We start from the raw sequence: 26,615 nt of genomic DNA on the forward strand, positions 1-26,615 counted from the left end.
GGGGAGCCCAGAACTAGACACAGTATATGTGGCCTTACCAATACTAAACAGAGAGGAAAGATCACTTCCTTAGGCCTTCTGGCAAGACTCCTCAACTTGTCCACCAGGACCCCCAGGGCCTTTTCTGCAAAGCTGCTTTCCAGCTGGGCGGCCCCAAGCATGTACTGGTGAATGGGACTATTCCTCCCCAGGTGCAAGATTTGCACTTCCCTTTGTTGAACTTCATGAGGTTCTCGTTCAGCCCATTTCTCCAGCCTGTTGAGGTCCCTCCGGATGGCAGCACAATCCTCTAGTGTATCAGTCACTCATCCTAATTTTGTATCATCAGCAAACCAGCTGACAGTACACTTTGCCCCATCATCCAGATCATTAATGAAGATGTTAAAACAGGACTGGGCTCCGTGTTGATCCCTGGAGTACACTGCTACGTACTGGCCTCCAAATAGACTTTGTGCCACTGATCACCACCCTCTCAGCCCAACGGTTCAGCCAGTTTTCAAGCCACCTGTCTGTGCATCTAGCCCATGCTTCATCAGCTTCTCTATGAGGATCTCAAGGGAGACAGTGTCAAAAGCCTTACTGAAGTCAAGGTAGACAATATGCACTGCTCTTGCCTCATCTACCCAAGGCAATAATTTCATCACAGAAGGTTTTCAGGTTAGTCAAACATGACTTCCCCTTGATGAGTCCCTGCTGACTACTCCCAATCACTCCCTGAAAATGGTTTCCAGGATTAGTTGTTCCATCACCTTCTCAGGGATCAAGGTAAGGCCGACTGGCCTGTAGTTCATCCTCCGAGTCCTCCTTCCTGTCCTTTTTGAAGACAGGAGACACATTTGCTTTCCACTAGTCTTCAGGTACCTCTACCAATCACCATGATCATTCAAACAGGACCAAAAGCAGCCTCACAAAGACATCAGCCAGGTCCTTCAGCACTTGTGGGTTCATCCCATCACTGACCATCGACTTATGTATGTCCAGTTTGCTTAATATTCTCCAATTTGATCCTCTTCCACCAAGGTTATGTAATCCTTGCTCCAGACTTTACCCTGGACTCCAGGTCCTGGGATTGCTGAAGGCTGGTATTGCTAGTTAAGGCTGAGGTGAAAAAGGCATCCAGTAACTCAGCCTTCTCCACATCCTGTGTCACCAGGGTCCATTTAGTGGCTCCACTGACCTCAGTATCTGCACAGTCCTGCAATGTTTGTTTGGAAAGACGCTCAGTCTTGGTCTTCAGGTCTACTGAGATACATCCTAAGCAGCACCCACCTCTGGGTGAAATACTACAGTGTCATGTCTTTGAAGAGAGTGGAATTAACAATTCTAAAACTTCGTGGCACTTCCCTGAGCATCATCTCAATGTTAAGTTTTTAGTAGCCTACCAACATGTTCAGGGAGAGTTTTCTAGATAGCTGCAAAACCAAGCAAATAAGTACATAACTGTTTTGTACTGAAAGGTCTTTACATAGGAAGTAAAGACATACATACACAGGAAGTAAAAAACCTAAAACAATATAACACAAAACCACCACCAACAAAGAAAACAAGCCAACACCCTATCTCTGCTTCTCTATCACCAGAGAAGTTTTTGCCAGTTTCTTTAAACTCTTCTGTAGATGCCAAAAAAGTTTTTGTGTTCTTATTACATGTTCTGAAACAATGAAAGCTTTACCTTCATGCTTTTCATATTCTGCTTGGATTTTTGCAAACAGAGCTTCCAGTTTCTTTTGTTGATCCTCTGCATGCTTGGCAGCTTCCCTTTCTTCAGCTCGGCTGTTACGAAACACATACGAACCAGCTGATGTCTTTTCCATCCACTGAAATAATAAGATTCAAAAACAAAACCCAGACTATTTTTAATTTTTAAACTCATCTAGCTTCCTTCTAATACTTACTATTATGCAGAAATGCTTTAAAAAAAGAACAGGTGGTAGATCATAAGTTCTTTCAGTATAATAGATAAAAGGCAAAACCCCACAGCATTGATTGGTAAATCTTCATTTTAAAGATACAGACAGAATGGACCAGTAGTCAATACTGCATGATTTAACATCTGAAGAACCCATAGCTTATAGTAGTAATGGGTATCAATGATGTAATTTAGAAGATAGTTGGATCCCGCTGGTAGATACATTAAGATACAAACCATCAAACTCAATGCTTAAAAATATACCAGAACTGCATTCTATCCAATTTGTCTTTCCACATCAGCTGTACTATCTGTTTTAACACACTAGATTAGAGGCTGTAAAAGAACCATGACATTGTTCTGCAGATGCTCTTAAACTTTTTCTGTCTGAAATGGTTCCATAGGACTATAGCCTTGTCCACAACCCTGCCAGAACTGGCTTGCCTGATCTGAAGAGATAGGTGAGCCAAACAAAAAGGTCACTGCTGCTGAAAGTGATCCCTTCCCTTCCTCTTTACTGCAAAGTCCCATCTTCTCCCTTGCACTAGCTTTAGCACATATCTGACCTCATCAGACCACATCAGTTTATTCAATAGACAGCAGTTTGTTGCACCTTTTTTTTTTATTTTTTAAATTATTATTATTATTAGTTAGTCACTTACTCCTGGTTTAGTGAATTATATTAGCTAAGCAACAGGATCAGGTGAGCTCCAGGTTTAGCATAGAGAAGCAGCAAGAGAGTACAGTGAGAGCAGGATGAGGAAGGGTTGAAGGACTAATCCTTATGAGGCAGTTAATTGTTGAAATAGGCTCTGCCTGCCTCATCAACTGCATGCCATGTATTTCCTGCACTATTCACAGTTTGACATCTTTAATTAGAGTTACTATGATTCCTATACTCCTTGATTCTTGCGGTGAAAGGAGACAGACAGCCCAAGTCTTCCTATCATTTTGGTATGTTTGAGCAAGAGTCTCAGTGTTGTAAAAAAAAAAAAAAAAAAAAAAAAAAAAAAAAAAAAAAAAAAAAAAAAGAAAACAAGAAAACCTACATCAGCACATCAATCTCTTGATACAGTCAGATACAAAACACCACTTTCCTCCCCAGCCTGGAAGCCACTTACTATGATGTCGTTACAGACTACAGCCCCCTTTCTGGGACCTAAATAAATGTTAGTTCTATCAGGCTGTTCACACAGTTAAGTGCTGCAATTTCCTCCATTAAAGTAATGATCTAAATACCAAAGTAATGATCCAAACCAAATATTGCTATTACCTTTGCAGAATTCATTCTACATTGACCAACAGTAATACAACACTTTAGAAAGAAAGCAATGAAAAAATAACCCTTATATGTACATGCCAAGTATAATATACTCTGAGAAAAGTTAACAAAATCTGAAAGTTGTATCCTGGTTAAACTGTTAACACTAAGAGGATTGATTACTAAAAAAAATATTGTTTCTTTTTGTAGTCAGTATTGTTACAAAAGCAAGCAGTTACAGCAAAGTCTGACCACATTTAAAATGTCTGGATATCAAGTGGTATTTAAAAGATCTTCATTCTATTTTACACCATAATCACACGTATTTTCAATAATATTTTTACATAATAGATCTTATACAATATAGCCAGCTACATGTAAGAAAAAGTAATCTTGCTAATGGTTATAAATATTTAACTTCTTTGCAGGGATACATATGTTAATAATAGAAAAAGTTGGGTTTCACTTCTACTTGGAGTTGAAACTGTCAATTTTTTTTCTCCTTCAAAACAAGCACTGCGCTTTATATTACAGAATTGAAATTCAATTATTTCTGGCTTTTTGAAGCTGAAAGCAAAGCCAACCAGAAGATACTGAGCGCAAACTCAAATTCTTCTTACAGCAGGGTACTCTAGTCTTGAAATATTAAATACATGCACGCTGCAAGAACCACTCCTGTTCATTTTACACAAAATGGTACCTTTTCTTAAATTTTTTAGCTCTCTATATTATATCTGATTTGAGGTTTGACATAGCAATTAACTAATATAATTTAGATTTCATAGAACCTGTTAGCTTCATAAAATACTTATACCATACCTGAATAGGGTAAGTTCTTTGAACAACTACATCAATACACCCCACTGCACCACCCTCACTGTAAAGCGATGACAAAGGCAAAGGAAAAGGTCTGGGATCCCGATGAAATCCTAGTTTTGCATGCCATCGTGCACATCGAGTGCTGTTTGCTGAAATCTGAACAAGTTAAATGTTGAATGATAAACTGTCACTGGTAGGTCAAAAAGATATCCAACTTATTACATCTAGAGGAAAGACTATTTTCATGCTGACCTCACTAAGAATATCTCATTTTTGCATCTGAATGTACTACATTTTAATTTCAAGTTTTCTTTTCACATTGAAGAAGGTATTTTAAACAGGAACTAAAAATTCGATGAGTTAAAATTCTCTAGGAAATGAGCATCTATAAGACAAGCCATTGCTTTATACCAGAGGAGCAAAATTTTTATGCTGAAACTTCACCCAGTACTTTAATCATGCTCAAACAAGTCAAGATCCTCCCTGCCAAGCCCACCCTCTCACAACCTGTTTTTGAGCACCTATTCTTCCTCCAACTTCCATATTGTTTGTGACACATAAATACTTTTTGTAACTTGGTGCTCAACCAAATTAAGGAGCAGGAACTGTCAAAACACACAGCAAAATTCGGCAGAATTTTATAGTATAAACTTCTCTTCCAACCCTATTGAATAGCATCAGCTACCTTGTGTCACGTCTTACAAATCTGGTTATTAACTTCAACAAAACTTTGTGTTTGTAAAGCCCTGACAAAACTTTTTGTTTAGAACATGTGGCCCAACTAAATAGCACCTATCACATCTCTCAGTCACATCCAATCAAGCTGAACTAATATAATATTTTGTTTTACCTTTAACATCAGGGAGTCTGGGGCTTCCAGTGGTGTACATCCATTTTGAGAGCCAACAAGTTCTGCTCCGTGCACTATGATCTTCTGACCAACTGTCAGCCTTCTTCTATGTAAGAAAGCTTTGAGAGGTGGATCCAGAAGAGCTCTAATCCCATACCAGCCATCAGTAACTTCAATTATTGCTGCTGCTTTTTTACTTTCCACATTCCTATTGCTACTGCTAGGAGATACAACGGTGTTTAGCGATATGATTTTAGAAATACACAGTACAAGCGTTTTACCTGCCGCATCATCTCTTTCTGTTATTTTTTTGATTGCTGATCGTTTACTCTTATCTACTTCCAAATCATACCTACAAAAAAAGAATTAATGATGCTGTATTATAGCAAACAAAATCCATCACATTGTTTTTCCTTAAAAACAATTGTAGCAAACTATTGCTTAATCAATCTATATGATTAAGTACCACTGTAGCAAAGCAAATGTTATCTACATTTTTGCAAATAACATGCACTACATTTTTTATACTGGTATGCATAAGTTTAACAATATAAGCATTCTGATAAACCTTAAGGTAGAGGTGCTTATTTTATAATATGATGAACTAGAAAGCACACAGTATCACAAATTGCAACTCCAAATACATTACTATACACGTACCTATATTTCAACTGGAACAGCACTGTTTCTGGTGTCAAACATCTGCTAGCAAATTCACGTGGAAAAGACACTTCCATGGCTGCCAATTTCCATACAATCCACCTATAGTGATTGTAAACCCAGGACTCTGTTATTAGCTTGGGATCCACACCAGGAGTATCACAGAGGGCTCTGCAGATAAATTGTTAATAAATTAACCTGAAATCCACTGTAAGTTTTCACTTGTCTATTTTTCCCTAGCATTGTATTCAGTGTATGTATGTAGGCAACATTAACAAAGGAATATTTATTACAGTGAAAACAGGAAGGTTACATTCCATAGCGTGATCTGGTTATTCTCTGAATATTAAAGTTTTGTTCTCATGCACTTTGGCAGCATGCATGTGCATACTTGCGTGTGTTCCTGAAATGGAGACTTTTAACCCTAGCAGTAGCTCCAGGGGCATGCTCTGGCTGCTTCATGCAGCTATGCACATAGCATAGAGGGTCAGAGGTGTGCTCTATTCCCTTTCAGCCCTGGAATTTCCCCTGCTTGCTTGATGAGTTCATTACAATCCATCCCCCTCTACTTCACAGTTTCTAGAGTTGTGGTTTGGGTGGTTTTGTTTCTTTTTTTTTTAAGCATGCATGTGGACAACACATTTCAAAGGTCTTCCAGTTGCTACTAAAGAACTTTCTTCTCTTCATTAAGTGACTGCTGAAATGGACTTTCATTCTGTGTTCGAGTCCAAGCTGTACCACCATGACCTGCATGACTTGGGTTGGAAACATCTGTTTTTTCCAGCTCTCAGAGTCATTAAAGGAGGAGAGAAAGAATTAGACCAGAGAATCAAATAGCTGAGCCATTAGACTGATTAGAACACAAGTTAATTCCTATCAAAAAGTCAATTTCCCGCTTGTCAGAAAGCCTCAAGAAGATTTTAAGGAACTATATCTCAGTTGAATGAGGAAAAGAAATGATTTAAAAGCCAAAAAGTCGTATACAGGAAGATAAGGAGCAGGCATGACTATCAAATTAATTATTACTACATTAGAAGAGAGCAAAGCGATCTCAAGCTTTAGGAGATACTCTGTAATCTTTTGTGAAGGACAATGCAATTCAGGAGTTAAAGACAGAATTCTGTTCAAGATTAAGATCCTAAATACAGATGACTAAATGAAGGCATATATATTCTAGTTGATGGAAATCCACTTAATATACTTAAAGGGATAAAAAGACCAGTAGGTATTTATTCTCAACTATATGCTTTAACATATAACAAGTCCAGAAAAGATAACTAAGGCAACCTCTTGGGGAAAAACCTCTACAATGGCTCGAGAGGCTATCTGGTATTCAGGGTGAGATCAACACTGCCATCCAGAGCAGGTTCCGACACCAAAACCACCATGGTTATTCTGGGATATTTAGCAGCATGCTGATGGTTTCTCTCTTCTGTTTCTGAAAAATGAATGTGGGGAAGGCCATATATCTGATGGCCTGACCACAGAAGCAGGAGAACATCTGAAAATGATTATTAAGACAAGCTGCCTCTGGAACAAGAAGTTAGACTGCCTGAAAAGGACAATATTTGGCACATCTATCTGTAAGATGTTTTGTGCAAATACTTTAATACCTTTCCCATTCACAGGAAAATCGTGTTAAAGTAATCAAGATTACCTCCAACATGTCTAAGCAGCAGATTGCAAATACAGTGATCCAGAGTTGGATGCACTGTTGCCAGAGATCTACTGCTTCTGACAAAAACAACCTCAAACCTCATGTTTCCTATTAATTTGAGTAGTGGCATTGCTTGTCAGCCTAGAAATAGGAATTTCATGTGAGAAAAGAATGACCAGCATGCTTTCTAAAATGCATGCAACTCCAGAACACTGACATGTAGGCAAGAGGCCCTGCACCATAACTGCACATGGATCAACATCCCAGAAAGTCTTTTATACATCTACTGTAAATGCTTTGTAGGAGCATACCATCTAGCAAGGTATATCCCCAAAACAATCAACAATCCTGTCACCGCTGGAGGGAAATGCAGAATCAGGGATGGTATAGCTAGTAGCAAAATACTTGCCAAATGGGTAGGAAACAGACAAGTAACAAGTTAGGTCAAGTTCTGCATACTCTGCCTCTGAGTGACTACATAAATGCATATGCCTACACATCCCATAGCTGCCCAGGAAACAGCTGGGACATGCGATGCCACAGGGTACAAAATGGAACTGTGGGAGGATTAGCTCTGCCTTCAGTATTTCGGAAAAAAAAACCAATCAATTTTAAGGACTGCTCTAAGACAAACTTGGTTTACTGTCAGAGAGACTCCAAAACGTCCAGAGCAGCATGCAGAAATCCTTAGAAGCCATTTCTAAACAAGTGAAAGACAAGACGGTGATTGGGAATGGCCAACATGGATTTACTAAGAGCAAATCATGCCTAACCAAACCAATTGATTACTGTGACAAAGTAACCAGTGCTGCGGGCAAGGGGAGGGCAGTGGATACTGCATATGTTAGCAAGGGCTTTGAAAATTTCTTACAGTCTCTGTCATGAAATTGGCAAGATATGGGCTGGATAAGTAGATACAGTGGATGGAAAATTGGCTGGACTGCTGAGCATAAAGAATTGTGATTGACTCTAGCAGGTGAGCAGTAACTAGTAGAACCTCTCAGATATCAATAAGAGGGACCAATGTTGTTTAATGTCTTCATTAACAACCCAGATGATGGCATAGAACACCCTTGCAGCAAGTTTACAGATGACACCAAATTTGGGGAAGTGGTTGATAAACTGAGGGGCAGGGTTGCTGTTTAGAGGGACCTGGACAGGCTGGAGAAACAAGCTGGTGGGAATCTCATTAAATTCAACAAAAGCAAAGTCTTGCACCTGCGATGGAACAACCCCCTGCAACACTAACAGGCTGGGGCTGACTGTCTGGGAAACAGCTTTGCAGAAAAGGATCCAAGGTCCTGGTGGACAAGATGAGGCAGCAATGTGTCCTTGCAGCAAAGAAGCACAAAAACATCCTGGGCTGTATTAGGAGCGAAGCCAGGAAGGCAGTGATCCTTGCCCTCTCTTCAGCAGCTGGGAGACTGCATCTGCAGTTTCTGTCCAGCTTTGGATTCACCAGGACAAAGATGCTGGTGTACTGGAGCAAACCCTGCAGAGGGCCACCAAGGTGATCCCCCGTGCTCTCGGGGGCTAAGCATGTAACACACAAGCCAAGAGAGCTGGGTTTGACTGAATTTAAAAGAAGGCAAAGAAACCTTATTGCTGTCTACAACTACCTGACTGGAGGATTCAGAGAAGACAGGGACAGACTCTTATCAGATGCACACAGCAGTAGGATGAGAGGCAACAGACACAAGTTGGAACATGGAAAATTCCAATCAGAGATAAGGGTTTTGGGGTTTTTTACACCATGAGAGTGGTCAGCTGGCACAGGCTGTCCAGAGAGGTTGTAGAATCTCTGTCCTTGGAGAAGTTCAAGACTCAGCTAGACAAGTCCCCAGGTAATTAATCTAATTCGAACCATGTTGAACAGGGGATTGGACTGGATGACTGCCAGCGGTCCCTTCCAACTTAAACTATTCTATAATTCTGTGAACTCCAGCACTGGACTGATCTTCACTGAGCAGTTGTTGGGTAGGGACAGAGGACATCTCCAGTTCTCCCAAGATGAACAAATATTGTTAACACCAAAAACATTTCCCAAAGTCATGGTAATGACTTTGGCATCAAAAAAGTTTCCCAAAGTCATGTGGGAGAAGCTAACAGTGATGCTGACTCACTAGCAAGAGCAGAAAGCAATTCTTTTTTCATGAGGAAGTAGAGATCGCAACATGGAAGTACACATCTTATACCAGTCGATTTTCCCATATTGGATTACTGGCACCAACTTCACCAACTCAAACTTTCAAATAAAAGCAGTCCTTGAGCTTGGAACAGACCTATCTCTGTCATACTTCAGTACTGGGAAGCAAATGTTGCAAACCTCTTGAACTCTGACACTACGTAGGTTGGCAATGCGTGCTTTACTACAAATGCTACTCAAATACAGGTCCCTGCCTTGAGTGTTTGTGTGAATGCACATCAACAGCGACACTGACTTGAAAAAAGAGCATCTCAAATTTACGAAGGCAGCAGAAAATAATGGTTAAGTATTTCCTGAAGTTTTGCTGGAACAACAGTACACTGGTAGTTCCTTGTTCTGTTGCATGCGCTTTTGATGAAGTTATGATGTACAAAATTGCTTACAGTAAAACAAACCATAAGTTTTATGAAAGTGTTTAGGAGAGATGCACTCAACACAGACTTTTTTTTCAGCTTATCTTAAAGGACCTGCAAAAGAATGGGTAGAAAGACCAGGAAGAGTGCAAGAAGCAAGGGTTGTTTGTGCAGGGTGGTGTTTTTTTTTTTTTTTTTTTTGCTTCTTACATATACTCAAAGGACAGCTTGAATGAATCAGTGAGTTTTACTACTGAAGTCTTGGCTTCCTTCAAATCATATGTCAGCTTTAAAAAAATTATATCGAAAAAACATTTTCAGCCCTGTCCTGCCAAAGAAGCCCTAGGCACCTGCCCAATCAACCTTCCTTCCCATCAAGAAACTCTAGAGCTCAACAGAAATAAATCATTTTCCACTTGGAAAAAAAAATAATAAATCAAAACCTGTTAATGCTAATTAAACAAAATGGTAACATGCTAAATTAACAGAAAATAGTCTAGAAAAATATTACTATTTGCATTGTTGAAGAATCCCCAGAAATTTTCTAAATCGACTTTGTATGCTTTCTTTAATGGACAGTGAAGATCACTACCAACATTAGTCTCCATTTACAATCCTACAATATCTTTATTTACACTAACAGAGGTATACTAAAAATGCACAGTAAAAAAGTAGTCAGAGGCTTTAAAGGATTACTCTGCTGGATTTCTTCTAGGGGATAACAGAATCACTAACTAATAAATAGCATACTTGTCTCAAGTTCATAAGTAACAGTACCTGTAAAACTCCTTTTTTCCAGCTTTTCCCTCATCTGTAGGTATTAGCCATCCTCCATCAGCAAGCTGCATCCCATTACCAGCTAATAAATACTCCTTACTGAAATAGTCTTCCATGAGAAACTGGAAAGATTCTGCATTTGTGCTGTTAACTTGTATGCAATGTTTTGAAACACCATATGTGTAAAGCTGAAAAGAATTAGATTAAAAAGACGAAATAATGACAATACAGTAAGAAATACCTAATGTTATAAAAACAGATTAAATATTTCCTTGAGGTTGAGACAGTTTTTGTCTGACCTTGTCATTTAATATGTAATCCAAGGAGAATGGAGGAATTCCCAGCAATTATTTTAGAACAGCATCACAGTGTGCTTTAAAATTGTTTTAAAAAATTCAATAGGTTTTGTACCTTCACTGTACCAAAAGCAAGAGGCTATTGATATAGACTTACCTAAGCTTAAATTTTAACTGTTATCTTAAAACAGCTCTTCATATGGGTTAAAAGCCAATAGCATCTGTAATTGGTGGATTTTTTCCTTGTTTGATGCTTCTCTTGTTGGTTATAACATTACAGAGGCATTTATGACCCTTTTTATTTGGAATAGTCTTAAAAACTGTGGATATGCAAAGCTACTTAAAAACTGTAAGCAACTGGTATAACAGCTACTGTAAATACTTCTTTAAAAACTGAAGAATGTATCTATTCAAAAGCTACTTAAAGAACAGATCCTGGGAAAGACACAAAGTAAAAAGATGTCAAGATACCTCTTCTGTAGAATAAAAGCTAGGAGATTTCTCTTCTACTGCAGTTTTCAGAGAGATTCTATTTCTTGCAGATGTTTTAATGACATAAAGACTGCCTGGCTGTGAGCTAATATTTTGCCTATATTTCTTTTTAATTCTCATTTCCTGCAGATCTCTGGCACAGCGGAGGTTTGTCATCATCTTGACCATAGCTGCAAAGAAAAAAAAACCCCAAAACGTCAAAACCTTTTTACAGTATATATCGATTTCAGATATACAGTCACACTATAAAAACAGATTCAGAGAAGCATATTTTCTAAGCCACTCTGCAGATTTTTAGAAACTGCAAGTCTAAATATTCAAAGTTTAATGCATTTAAAAAGCAGCATTTACTAAAGGCATTTGAATAATATTGATATGAAATGAATATATTAAATCCCTGACCTAAACTTAAATCCCTGTATTTCTCAGACTGAACTCTATCTTCATAGAAAACTCCAAATGAACAGAAATTAGCTGATGCTGACTACAAAGTCCGTAATCCTGAGATTTTGACCTGTAAATATGGGATCTAATTCTGCAAATGTTCATGCACCTGTTCAAGTATATACGAGTCCTTCTGAAAACATCCAGATAATTTGACTGTAATAGTTACAGAAATTATACACACTGCAACATTTCAGAGAGCTTAGAAGGCATAAACCCACATGCTAAATAAAGTCTAACAGTTGAGCATTTAAACTCTGCCTCTTTGAAAATAAGTCAGCCATTTATATAGTTAAGCCTACGATTTAATTAGAAAACAGAATGAAAACAAGCTTCTGTAAAAGTGAATGAAGTATAGCAAGGTTAGTCTTTAAGGTTCCTAGAATATTTTACTTAAGAGGCATATAAAAATCAAATGAAACATAAGCCATCTTGTTTCTGAAGCACTGTGTGAAAACAAATTTTTTGTGTTCTTAATTAACTTTGGAGATGAGTTGCATATGCTTTATTAGAAGTGCAACACAAAATATTAGGAAAGTAATTATTTCCTAAATTTCCTGCCAAAAAAAAAGAGCTTAAAAAGCTTCTTTTTATTTAAAAAAGAAGTCTGATAGAGTATGCAAAACCCTTAAAGGTTCAATTCTGATAGTTAGTATTCACAAGAGTTAAGTGATCAAAATCTGCAAATACCTAAATTGCCATTTTCTAGGTCAGTGTCTGCTGCATGCTGGATGCAAGACTGGTGATCTTGAGGTTCAGCAATATTTTGTTCAGTTGTGATCTGATTTAATTCTGTATCTTCAGTCATATTTTTGCTGATTGGTGAGTGACATCTTTTGCTACTGCCTTGTTCACCTGTAGAAAATGTCAGCTTGGTTTTGAAGGGTGGAATAAAAGTTTTAGCAGTTTTTCCAGATTTGTACAAACTTCTTGTTTCTTCACTCTCTTTTGGTGAGACCTTACATGGAGTAGAAACCCCTGAAGTACCATTTGAAGATTGTCTTAGTACACAGTACTGAAAAATGGCAGGTTTAGATTTGAATCCTTTGAAGTCTTGATCTGGTAGAGTAAGGGTAGGATTCTTGACTTCTTGTCGTTCTTTAGTAGCCCTACAGGGACAAAAATATTTAAGTGTATAGGTTTCAGCTTCCTGACAAAAACCTTTGTCAGGATTTTTATATTCATAATTTAGTAATAAAACTTTCAACATTATGTCAATAAAACCCCAAAATATCAGTCTTTGACATTTTAAAAATGGAATACTTAATTTCTATCTATCAAGAAAAGACAAATACAAGTGTAAAATTTGCCTAGCATCTTAGTGGTCTACTGCAGCAATGTGTGCTTTATGGTAATTTAATGTTTATTTTGAAGTAGAAGTATTAGTCTTTTATAAAGTTGGGTAGCAAATTATTACCGTTTATTTTTAAAAAGTTACAAGGGCTTGCATGGTTTTTAGAAATTGCATTAGAAGAATTCTAAAATATATTAGAAATTTCTCACCCAAAAGGTTGACAAGTTACAGGTTTTAAAGGAACATCATACATAAACTTTCTTCTGTCTTTGAAAATACCTATAAGATAATTAGAAAAAAAATTTGAAACAGTACATTACATGGACAGATATTTACAGCACATGTTTTTTCTATATTAATGTTATAAATATAGAGAAAAGTTTCCAGAGCGGATTTAAACAGCTTTGTTGTTGTGGGTTTTTTTTTCTGCCAATTAAATTCTTTGTATAAAACATCTTCACACTAGTTGCAGACAGATCTAAAGGATACGTCACCACAATGCTGAACTCTCAAAAATTCCTATTTGTGAGCCTGCAAGTTGTTTTTAGGCTCCTGAAAAGGAAATGTTTATCGTATATTTAATTCTAGGAAGGCTCATCATTCAATTTAGAACTCTTTTAGCAACTTTTTTTTTTTTTTTTTTTTTTTTTTTTTTTAAGGTTACAACAGAAAAGGGCACATTTGCACAAACTCCTTGCATCATTGAAGGACATGCTTATCTTGGAATTATCAACATAACTAAATCATGCCTGCCTGGAATTTAAACTCATTTGTGCTATGCCCTTAGGCTGCAAAGAGGAAGTTTCATATGAGAAATCATAGATACAAGACAGCACATGTTCTAGAAGTCAGAGACAAGACCATACTGGAGATTAGAACTGTTTTCAGTAGTTCCACCAAAGAGTAACACTCTTCAGGTCCTGCTGCAGGGTAGGATAATAGTTACATGTGAAGGGTATAAATTTATTCCCTGGCAGTAGCTTACAAATTTCATTTAGAACTTTAAACCATGGGGTTTAGGCTTAGAACAGATTTAGGACAGCATTCAGGAACCAATATACTGGTTAAACCAATGTACTTGATGAATCCTGCTACTAAATTCTAGGTGAGGTATGCAGTGCTTAGAAGGAACAAGTTCCTTAAAGAATAGCTTATCCCGTAACCAAAAGCCATAACCAAAATCACATTATCCTAATACCCTAATCAATAACTAGCTTCACATAAAGCATCAACTCATGCTTTAAAACCTTGATTTCACTTTCATAAGCCTTCATATTACTGGTTTAAAATATTAAAAGCAACTGTAATCTAGACACCTATCAGTAATTATATTCTTCACAAATTACTACATGATGAAATTACCAGTACCTTCTAATTTTCCTGTAGATACAGTTTTTAACTGAGAAATTACAGATCAATAAAACATATTCTTCCCACTGAAACTAGAATTTGAGAGATTTAGGATTGTAAGAAACTGGATAAATTCCTACAGAGCTAGAAATTAAACCAGAGATCTTGCAGAAGTAGTACATTGTAATATATTTGGATTCTACACAATAAGGCATACCATTAATCATGTGATTTCAAGTCAGCAGAGACATTACCATAGGAGCTTCCCTGAATATCCATGACTGTACTGACAAAAGAAGCAGTTAAGCAATCTTATTATATGTGAGTTCATTAGAAATTTAAGAATTCTAAAGATAACAACCAACATCAGATTACTGCTTAGAACACAAGAAGACTGAAATTACCATCAGGGGTGCTTTTCAAAACTTTCAAAGATCTGGGGCGATTCTCTGTTTTGTTAAATTCAAGCAGTAGCTGTCTTTTAATTGGAGGTTCCCCTAGGGTAAAAACACAGATTTTTAAAAGTGATGTTCCTTTTAATTTCAGTTTCTTACTAATACTGTATGACTTACTTATAATTTCTAAATAAAACATTCAAGAAGTCAGAACAAGCAGAACTAACAAGTTTTCAGATCACATGTCTGTATTAAACGGCCTTTTGGAACACAGAGCTACTTCACCACAATTTGCAAGTTTCTTACATACAGACTGAGTGTATATTGTGTTATATCAAGAATGATTTCAAGATTCCATATAATGAATTCTCTTGCAGAATCTTTTGTGGTCAGTAGGTCTGTTCCATCCAAATCAAAATTTGTGAGCCTTAAGTTATCAAACATACTCAAGACAGTCTGCCTCAGAAAGTGCACCGCAGTAGACTGCAGCAGCACAGCTCACCTGCATCTTTTTTTGTACTTTCAGTTATCAAAGGGTCCCTACAGAATTCTAAAAAAGTGTGTAACACATCCTTTACAGAAGCTGCAACTAAGGGTATGGTTTAACTGTGGCACAGCCATTTCAAGTTGAACTGATAGAATCCTATCTGCCTTTTCACACCTACCCAGACCTTCCTGCACTAGCCTGCCTGATCTTTACACCTGAACTTGCGCAGTTAGGCAGCAGATCTGTTGCAATCTACCCTTCCCTAAATAGTTTTCAGCTAGCCCAGGTTCCAGAACAGTTCTGCATGATTGCGCAAGCATTAAGTACCAACACTTCAGCCCTGAGACAGATCAGTTTTAGATAGTGAGAAACTGTGTTCTTAGACCAACAACTATTTTTCATATCAGACTAGTAATCTCAACACAAGCGAAACCTTGTCCTCACGTACAAGGCACAAAAAGGTGAAAATGGAAATACTACTACACATTTTTTCAATGAAAAAACACTGGATCTGTGCAGAGGGAAAAAAGTCTGCTGAGAGAAGAAAGAAGCAGTAGCTTGCTTCCATAACTTTATGATAAAGCAGCAAAACCTGCACACCTTCAAAATTAGTAATCATGAGTTTAACTTGTACTATGCATTTAAGGCTGGAAAGAGTGGATAACTATCGCCTGCAGCAAGAATTTTTGTCATTGACACCTAGAGAAAGAACTTCAACTTCTATATGACCTAGAAATCAACGTGACATGCAAAAAACCCTCAAACAACCCACTGTGAAGAAATAGGGAGTTGAACATATATAAGATAAAGACCTACCGAGGGAGTTTTCTTCTTCAAAGTGCCTCTTCCCAAAGGTCTTATTTTGAAAGTTTTTATCCAGTCTGCCACTGAAGGACTGTGCAGCATTCATTTGTACTCCAGGATCAGAAAGATCATCTTTCATAAAAGCTCTTGCACTTTCTACAGCCTCCACTTCCAAGTAATTTTTTGGAGTTTGGAGAAGATTAATATTCATTTCTGCTTTAGCATTAGCACTACATGAAATTGCTTCAGACTCTGTTTTCATCTCCAGATTCAGCTGCCCTTTTCCGAAAGACCTAGTCTCATCTTGCTGAAAGCTATTTTTAAATGATGTTAACTGCTTGTTTTTCTTACTACATGGTATGTACTCGGGCATTTTGACAAGGCGAGTGCTTGGAAAAGACTTCATTTCCTCAGGGTAGATGCTTTTTAAGTTTAAGTCTTCACTGTAGCTTTTTTCAGTTTTGGATTCTGAGATCACTTTATCAGTTAAAGATTTTACATGTTGATGACTCTCTTTAGAACTAAGTTGATCTGCAATGCAAAGGCCACCGCTCAAAAAGTCATCAGATTCTTTTAAAATAGCCTTTGCTTTTTGATAGGCATTTTTAGAGACTGTTACCTGCTTTCCACTTGCAGTGCTGAACCCAAAAGCAGGATCTGAAATCAATTCAGTGCTGGCATCTTCTTCCCCTTTTGGTAACACTATCTGCATTTTCCTAGGAACTACTTCACTGCACATTTCAGACTTTTCAACATCTTGCTCAACTAAAAATGCTTCTTGTACATGCGCTGAATGATTACCTTCCATTTCAGAGAAGAGTTGTCTAGCTTTCCTGAGTGACTCTTCCGATAGTTGTACAGGCTTACCGCTTGCTGTACTAAAAAATCCAAGATTGCTTGTAGAAGAATGTGACTGCTTTATCTGCTCATCTGGAACAGGCAAGTGCTCTGAATGCTTAATACTCTGTTCAAAGCATCGCCTCTGAGAATTTGAAACAGACTTTGCATCTGCAAATGTGTTTGCATCTTGGTGACTGTTTTCACTAGCACTTGCATTTACTTTAATAAAATGGGATGCAGCTGAATTAATCTCTTCGCTTCTTGTAGCATTCAAAAACTTAGTGGGATTAGGACACTCGGCATGAATGACGGAAGATGAATTTCCAGCAATTTCTCTTTGATTAGTTCTTAAATTATTCTCAATTTTATATTTTACAGATTCACTGTCGTCTTCTTGAAACATTTGTCTGACTCTTGCTAATGCGCTTTCTGAAACAGAAACTGCTTTACCTTTTGCTGTACTAAACACAAGTGCTTTCAGATCACACTTTTGATTTTCAACATTAAGTGTTGTTTCTTTTAACCTGGTTAAATTAGTTTCATCTTCAGGAAGTCTGACCAGTGACTGGTTTTGGCAAGCATTAACTATGGTGTCTGTGAAGCTGTTTGTATCAGCACAAGGTTCATTTAAGTGTTCCAAGTCAAATTCCTTACTATCACAGTTCAAATAAGAGGAGCTACTTTTTGAAGTTAAGAGAAGGGATTGGTTAGATTTATTGTTACTATCCTCAACATATAAAGTATTCTTCATATCTCGAGGCACAGAATTATCTTCAAGGTCATTTGATACCTTCATTAAATGCAGAGATGCAGCAGAGTACACAGGAAAATCATGCATGTTTTCTGAATCATCCCTCTTTTTTGGCGAATATTCCATCTCTCTCTCTCCAGACAGTTTTCCATCTTCAGACAAACAAGTTCTACTTAAAGCATCACTCCGCTCTCTGGGAAGGGACTCCAAATCTGACTTTCCAGGTCTGACATCAGCTTTTTTATGTGCATATGAAGTTACCAAACTTCTTTCACAATCTCCACCTAGATTAACAAATGTATTTACTTTAACAGTGTCAAGAATCACACTGTGTTTAATGGGACTGCTTACTACTGCCTGCTTAAAGTGATCTCCAGGTTCTTCAGGAACAAGTTTTTTATTAAAATTAAGTTTTTCTGGATCACATTGAGCAATGCTTTCAATACATAAATCACAGTCTTTGACGCAGTTTTTACCACATTTCCCCTTTTCTGTGGAGTTCTCAAAATTGTCATTATGTTCCTTTCCTACATCAACATTTTCTGCAAAAAAAAGTTCAGCTTTAGCCAAAAATCCATCAGCAATTGTTATTTTCTTGCCACTAGCAGTATGAAAACCAGTCAGATAACTCCCTTTCACTTCTTTATTTTTAACATCCACTTCTTGCTCAAAAGGTATTTGATGATGATAGTAAGAACCTATTTTCATTCTGCTTTCATTCACTAACAGGTTCTTATCATGGGTGGCGTCTTCTCTTTCCATATTTTTACGATTTCTCTTTTGTTTATCAGAGCTCTCCAAAACATTTACATCTCTCTCTCCACATTGTACATTGAGCAAGCGTAGAGAATGATCCAAAGCTGCATCAGAAATGGATATATCACCACTAGCTAGAGTTCGAAATTTTTGTGACAAGTGTTCATTTTCCTTTCTGTCTTCTCCTTTCTGATTAGGACACAGGTTTTCCATTTCACCTGATACACTTAAACTATGTTCTTCTGCAGTTATAACATGTGTAGGAGATGCTGTTACATCTACTGAGTCTTCTTGCAAACTACCTTCAACTTGGCAATCTCCTTGATTCAAAAACTGTTTGGAAGTTCTATGATTCTGGTTAGGTTTTTTAGTGGATGACAGACTGTTGATAGTGTTAGTACTACTGAAATTAACATTTTTGTTATCATTTATTGATCTTTTTGTTTGATTTTCCATATCTTCCTTGAATGGTGTACTAACATTTCCTGCATTTTTTTGCTGGGCGTGGTGGGAAATGGCACCTATGCTTTCGAAGCCTGAAACACAAACTGTTTTTCTGTTGTTTTCTTTTGTCAGGCATCTGACAAATTTACAGTTAGAAGACATATGCCCATTTGAATTGCGGCATCTAGTACCAGTTTCAGAAGATTTAAAAAAATAATTATCATCATCCAAGTCCCTGAAGAGCTCTGCAGATCTGGTCAAAGCCTCCTTAGAAATATTTATTTTTTTACCTCCAGCTGAAGTAAAACCTACAAAATTAGAAAAGCTGTCTTGGTTAGCCACTGGAAAGCTCCTGTCAGATATTCTACTTTCATTTCTGTCTAAGTTAGCAAAAGTAACCTTTTTATCATTTTTATGGAAGACGACCGTGTTTTCATTTTTGTATTCCACCATTTTAGAGTCTTCATTTATGTCTTCCTGCTTACTACAATACCTGTCATTTTTCACTCGTTTTTCAGATTTAAAAGTGCTACAAAAATCAGCATCTTTCCTCATCTCAGAAATATTTTCCACATTTGTTGTTCCACGTGCTTCTACAGTTACCAAATGTTGAAAGGCCTGACTTGGTATCATGTTGCTTTGCTTTCTAAACTGTGTAAATTCAAACTGACTACCTGTTTCTTCCAGGATACTAGAAAGTTCAGCAATTTCAGCTTCTTGGCTTGCTGTCAAAGTTTGATTTGTTTCTTGCAAGGATTGTTGACTTCTAGGAAAGCTTTTACACAAGCCAACTTTTTGTGGAATAAACTGTGTATGCCTGGGCTTGAGAAAACTTGTCTGTGAATCTAAAAAACAAGAAAAATTACTGCCTAACTTGCTTTCTGGATCTGAGGAAAATGTATTCTCCTTTTTAACTTGATTTGAAAAGTTTCTGACTCTTTCTGTGGAAGAGGCTTTGAAGTATTCATTTTCAATATCTTTGAACAGCATTCTGCCTTTTGCTACACTGACTTCAGAGAATTTAATCTGCTTATTGGAAGCAGTCTGAAAGCCAACAAAGCCCATATTCAAACTGCATGCATTAAGATTTCCTGATGATTTCCCTTTATACCTCAGGTTCTCCTTCGACTTTGTGCCAGAATTCATAGGTGCTACTTGTTTATCTTCTCTAGAAATAACTTCATTTAAAGAATTATCATCTATACAATCTAACAATTCTTCAACAATCTCTACAGCTACATTATTGCAAGCAGCTGCTTGAGGGTTTTCACTGTTTTCAACTGACTTTGGCTCTTGATTGTCAGCTATTACTTCTGAAAAGTCAGCTGCATCTGTTTTCTCCCCTTGTTTTAATCCAGTACAGTAACTTTCTGAGTGGTTAATTCCCAAAAGTCCAAGTACTTCTCCAGAGTCAACTACTGACCACTGGTCTGTAGTGTACCTTTTGTCAGTTGATATTTTATTGCAACAATCACTACCGACTCCATTTATGCCTAAGTTGATCTGACCCAAAGTATTATTGAAACCACTGTTTGTCACAGACGTAGAGTCATGGTGCATATTAATCAAGCATTCATTATCCCTAGGAGAAGACCACACAAGTTGTTCTTGAAGGCTCTGAGGTACAGTAGCTCCATCATTCACATTAGCACTCATATACTTGTCTTCTTTGCCTTTCTCTAAGCAACAGCCTTTAGGGAGCAATCTGGAACGCTTTCTTGCCATTAGGCATGCTGAAGTTAGAGCTTTACGTTTTATATTTGAAATTATTTCACTATTTAAAGAATCTGTTGTGTCTTCTTTCTGTGTATTAGATACTTCTAAGCATTTTAATGATGCAGCAGGTTGATCCTCTCTTGCATTTTCCCCCAAGACTCTCAGGTCTTGTTGCTTCAACCTATCACTGAAAGAATCGTCAGATGAGTTATCCATTATATCCATTTTTAAAGTACAAGCGCTGAAATTATTTTCCTTGCTATTCGATTGCAAATGCTTTCTCTCAGCAAGAAGCAAGCAGTCTACAAGAGAAGACATTAAAGAAAAACACGTTAATAAAGTAGTTCTTATTTATTCAAACAAGTGCAAATTCAGATTTTCACAAAATTAATTCCTTGTGTCTCAAAATAAGGATTTTATTTTTTTTTTTAACTTTAAAGAGAAGTACTTCAATTCCTAATATTAAGTAATTCTTCTAGCAAGAACAGCAGCTTTTAAAAATAGGAATATGTGGTTGCTTTCATTATGTAGTTTGTTTTTTGAAATATTTTGTGCTTCTGGAAGAAACAGATGTACAGTCTTAAACGCCCTAATTTTAGAAAAATAATAATACAACTTTACCATTCTTTATGATCTCTGAGAATTTATCAACTCAGACAGGATGGCACTTGACACTATGGATGTCTAAACAGCATTGACAAAGATAATTAAGTTTCTCAATTAGAATAATGGTTCAAGGTGGAAGTTTCTATTCCAGAAACTACTCTAAGACTAAAACTGTAAGTTAGCACCAGACTATTTGAAAATAACGCTATTCTGTCACTATTATTATAGCAGACCAATTCAGTATCTCAATTCCCAGACTAGTCAGTTGCAAAGCTACTTTATCTCAAACACAAGATTTTACACAATATTATCTGAAATATTTACATAAATGGTTCTTAATAAATAAATACAGAATCCTCCATAAATGATGAAAAGCTTAATAATATACCTTGCTCATCAACACTGGCCACATGACAACCTTTAAATTCACACAAATCCGAATCCAGATGTGGTAATACAGGATGAATAGGCAATTCAGAAGTTAATTCTTTCTGCATTTTTTCTTCTTGATACAGCAAAGTATTATTTATCGTGTAAATAAATCTCCTGGATCTCTTTCTCAAGCTGGATAACATATTTAGGTTTTTAAAGCCAGACTTTGTAATATTGTCACTATTTGTTAAATGTAGGTCATAGCAATTATCTGGAGATGCAGCACTACACACAAGTGGGTGAGACAGAACATCAGTTATGACAGATTTAGAAGTTGCTTTTAAATGCTTGGAAAAGCTGCCATTATAGACTACAGAATACTCTGTGACATTTGTACTTTCAATTAAAAAAGAATTACAGTTCAAGAAGCTCATTTTGGAAACCTTCTCAGCTGCACATCCTTTTACTAACTTTGGATCTTGAACACTCAGAGACACAGATTTTACTGGAGTTATTTCTGATGTCAGGCTGTTTTCAGTGTTTTTCACTTCATAGCACTTTTCTGACAAATTAACACTCAACAGCTTTTGTGCTTTTATCAATCCCGAAGTATTCAGTAAAGATGTTTCCACAGCATCATCTTTGGTCATTACTACTGAATTGTCTTCTAGATTTTTCTCTCTATGTAAATCAGAGGGTGGAGAGTTACATATAGACATTTCCAAGTGAGTTACATCAAGATCAGATAAGTTCAGTTGAGACCACTGGCTTGATGAAGATTGCACGTCTTCTTTCACAGGCTTCTCATTTTCAGATGACTTGTGTTTTCTATAACCTTGCACATCTCCTGTGATCCTAAGTGACTCCAGTTCCATTTTGTGTCCAATTAAACAGCCATCTTTACCATACCCTGTATCTACATCTGTGTTTTGGAGTAAAGAATCCTTCATTTCAATAGAGTGGCTTTTTTCAGTCCAGCTAGTTGTTTTCACTTCCTGTGAAGTGCCAATCTTTCTTCTGATGGACTGCTCAGAAGGAACATACCCCTTTCCTTGTGCTTTATCTGTGTTTATTTCACATTTCTCTACTGCATCCAGAGCACATGGCATCAGCAGAAGAGGTTCATTGGGCTTAGCAGGCATGTTGAATGTATCCTCAAAGCTATTCATCTCACCAAATAAGCCATCTAACATCTCTGACTCTAAATAATTTAGAGAAGATGGGAAGAAGAAAAGAAGTAAAAAATTAAGTTTTAGGAAATAACTTAGGAATAACATAGTGGTTTTATAAGTAAGTATAGCTTTAAACTTTATGGCAATTACCTTTACTCAGGAGTGAGTTTGGAAAGATAAATCTACATGTCTTTAAAGTAGCTTACTCTCCAACAGCAGCTGTTGGAGGAAACGGGAAGCAAAGGACATACATGAAGCCCTGGCCTCCTGAGACTATGGTCGTTAAGCAGGGATGAAACCTAGCTGTCTTGAAAGATTTTTTTTTTTCCTACAGATAGAATGAGTAGTAAGTTTTACAAGATAAACATTTAGAATTTTTCCACGAAAATTTAGACCAAATGGTAGGCACCAAACACCTTAAAAAGCTGCCTATTTTTGTCTATAACTGGGACCTAAGCAAACTGTTATTTAAGGATTAATTTATTAAACTGTCTTTTACTTTGCTATAGAATAGTATAGTATCTAGAAAGATTTAGAAAAGATACTCAATTTTTTTAACTGATTAGGAAGTTTTTAAGAAGTTGATTGGCACAAATATTTGAAAAATAATGAGAATTTTTTTGCATATGGAAATATGCAGTGGGGGAAAATAACCTCAACTCTACTTTGTAGACAATCTTAAAAGCTTATACATACCAAATAAAACCATTACCTTCTCAAATGTATGAAACTAGACTGACCTATCAAAATATCTCACGTTCAAAGAGATAGGTAGGTTTTATTTTGAGAGTACTTTTTAAGGCTTTTTCATATCAAAGAAATTGTAATGAATTACCTAGAAAACATCCTCGTCCTCTGGTTTCCTTGGGCACATAACCAATAGCTTAACTTTTTCCATGAGCCTTTTTTAGGTACAATTTCTATAATGTAGAGCTATTTTCCCTATTAGAACTTTTAAATAACGTAGTGTCCAAAAGATTTTTTTCCATTTGGAAGTCCATAGAACATTTCCCAATACTTGGCCACACACATCCAACTATTTGTAATAATTAAGGGTTCATGCCCACACTATAGGCATAAGACCACCTCTCCCATCACATCTCTTGAACAGTTACTCATTCTCTTTACTTTCTATTTTTTGCCTGAGTGGCAGAAGGTACCACTAAACAAGATCTCAAAAAGAAGAAAATAACACTACAGATTGAGTGTGCAGGTCCTTTTTCCATTATTGAAGGGCATTCCTCTGGAGTAACTTCTGTGTCCACATCCTTTCATCCTCTAATAATTTGTCAACAGAGCTTTCTAAAAAAGACACGGTTGCATTTCTTTTTACTTAAACAGGAGCCATTACCTTTAATCAAAAAAGAAAACCAGGAGTACCTGAAAGATTGTAGAGATACTGGTTGTACACTGAATACCCCAATGCTGGGGGTGGGGGAATATAAAAAAAACCAGGGACGTTCATTTTGACTTCTAAACTCACTAGAGGGTCAGGGAAATGACAACCCCCAAAATGAAGACTGAACAACAGAATTCTCCTGTTTTCCCAGTAAGTTCCCTAACTAGACAATAACTACTTAACTTGTTTTCTCAGAGGCTCTCCTTCTGGGTAAATAATACAATACAAAGGAAAAAAAGAGGTTTAACATTAGATGTTTCTGCTCTGGAGTCACATATTGACTGATTGTTAGAACATATTGCCAAATTTCAGGTTGCAATCCTTATAAGCAAAGAGTATTGAACCCATTTCTCTGACATCATGAATAGTTCTAGACACTGAGGTTAAAGATGAACCAATTACTCTGATCAGGGTTATAAAGGGACGGAATTACATCATTTTGTTTTAGGAATTAAAGAGTTTAAATATTAAATTTTGGGCAACAGGCCAGGGTAAAATATCTAAAATGTTACAGAATTCCATGTTTCCCATTAATTTTTCAATTTAAATAGCTTCCTAGTCAACATGCTGATTACAATATATTTGAAGAATCATAACTCTGAATCCAGGTTATATACCTACAGCACAGCTGTGAGTTCTGCTACAAGGGCCAGCTGCCTAAATCTTCATGTTACCATGACCAGGCTTAGACTTACTTAAACTAGGCATATGAACCTTAGGATAATTAATGATTGGGTTATAAATGAATATGCTTAACAACTATATGCAAATTGAGCTCCTTTTGTGAAATTCCAAAGTGTTAATTCATGACAGTGCACATCCTGCAGTCCATGGTTACACTAAATGTAAAACAGTTTAAAAGTTTTCCTCTTCCCCCCAATTATTATAAGTAAAACCCCCAAAAATCCATAAAAAAAAAATCTTTGAAATATTTGGTAGTTCTTGTACTTTGGACTGAGTGCATATATTCAGTCTCACTGTTAAGGACACAACTTGCACAATATGAAGAATCTCTTCATATCCTTAAAATCATGTATTCAAAGCAGTATTATGATCTCTCCCATTTTCTTACATACAAAATATATACCTAATAAAACTGATAGCCTTTCATGATCATACAACACTACTCCAGAGAAAACCAACACTTGAAAGATACAAACGTGGAGGTGCCAAGTGCCAAGTTAACTATTATCAAAAAGGGAAGACACCTTTGCAAAAGTCATTTTGTACTTTAAAAGAAATGGGTTTCTTCCTCTTATTTTTACTCATAGACATTGTTTTAACTAACCTTTTCTACTATGGTATGGGATGTAATAAACCACGTTGGAACACAGAACAGGACATTAATGGGTCCTTAATTTCTGAAAGTATTTTACTGACTACAGATTACTCAAATATGTTTGTTACCAACTACACTGTTCTCAGCATGTTTGAGCCTACAATAGAAAAATAGCAGTATATATCATTCTGCAAACAACAAGGGTCCCTGACCCCAGCATTCTCAGCCCCCCCCCCCCCCCCCCCCCCCCCCCGGTCAACTTCTAAACTGATGCTTTCACAATTCCTACATGTATGATCAAAAGATATTTTTAGGACAGTCCATTCAATTCGGAGACATACAATCCTAAGGATATATCGTCCTGTCTAGCCTGTGTCAATCTCTACAACAGCCTTTTACCCCCACACATGCTGAACAAATATCTGTTAATATTCTTCCCTTCTGCCATCATTTCTCAACAAAATTCAAAAAGCTCACACTGAAGTGTACATTTTCACTTGTTCACTAACATGATCTAAGAACATAGAATGAAAACATTTTATTCCCTTGGCTGAGTATTTTCTGCATACATTTAAAAAAATTCATTTCTTTTTCCTAAAGGGTTTGTCAGGTTTTGAACTACTAATAGATGAAGTAAATGAAGAAAGGATTTAGCAAGATTAAAAAACAAGCTCACCACAGAATAATGAGTATTGGGGTGAAACTTCATGATAAAGCGAAACCTATTCAATAGCCAGAAGTAGTAGTCTTGCTCCCCCTTCAGCCTGTACCATTTTCTCTCTCAGCTGTCCCATACAGTCTCACGCCTAACACCAGTACTAATCTGGTTTTCATCCAGTGGCATGGTAACCTGATTTAATTCACTAACTCAGCAGAAACCGATTCCCTTTTTTAAGGCTAGATTAGTTTTACAAAGTCAAATCAATTCAGGAACTGGGAGTAGACAGCTGTCAGAGGAAATAAGCCATAGGATCAGCTCAAGACATACAATGTAACTTTAGCCTCAGTCTTGATTCACAGTGTACTCAGTAGTAAAGTATCAACACATACCAGAATCTTTGATGTCATCTTCAGCATTGAGCTTTACTGTCTCTGGTATGGACAGCATGCTTGCATAACTCGTCCCAGGACATTTATCATGGCTGGAAAAGGAGTTGTGCAAAACCTGTAAACCAAAGACATAAGCTGTTATAGATATTACATAGCAGTAAGCGTCACTTTAACAG

At 36.9% G+C, this 26,615-nt stretch overlaps 1 protein-coding gene across 4 annotated transcripts in view; it reads right to left on the reverse strand.

The window, feature by feature from the left end:
* BRCA2 (BRCA2 DNA repair associated) overlaps positions 1-26,615 on the reverse strand; it is a 40,964-nt gene that overhangs the window by 7,317 nt on the left and 7,032 nt on the right. The window contains exons 8-19 of one of the 4 annotated variants that reach the window (XM_049822894.1): positions 26,440-26,554; positions 21,556-22,740; positions 16,067-20,863; positions 14,773-14,865; positions 13,228-13,297; positions 12,415-12,833; positions 11,260-11,450; positions 10,493-10,680; positions 5,500-5,670; positions 4,840-5,191; positions 3,990-4,145; positions 1,673-1,817 (exon numbers count right to left, since the gene is read on the reverse strand). In XM_049822894.1, the coding sequence (XP_049678851.1) occupies positions 1,673-1,817; positions 3,990-4,145; positions 4,840-5,191; positions 5,500-5,670; positions 10,493-10,680; positions 11,260-11,450; positions 12,415-12,833; positions 13,228-13,297; positions 14,773-14,865; positions 16,067-20,863; positions 21,556-22,740; positions 26,440-26,554 (7,882 nt within the window). Of the gene's footprint in view, positions 1-1,672; positions 1,818-3,989; positions 4,146-4,839; positions 5,192-5,499; positions 5,671-10,492; positions 10,681-11,259; positions 11,451-12,414; positions 12,834-13,227; positions 13,298-14,772; positions 14,866-16,066; positions 20,864-21,555; positions 22,741-26,439; positions 26,555-26,615 lie in introns of those variants that run through there. The other 3 variants (XM_049822896.1, XM_049822895.1, XM_049822897.1) reach the window with 3 other exon arrangements.

Source organism: Accipiter gentilis, chromosome 19, assembly GCF_929443795.1.
Source record: "Accipiter gentilis chromosome 19, bAccGen1.1, whole genome shotgun sequence".
Taxonomy (NCBI): domain Eukaryota; kingdom Metazoa; phylum Chordata; class Aves; order Accipitriformes; family Accipitridae; genus Astur; species Astur gentilis.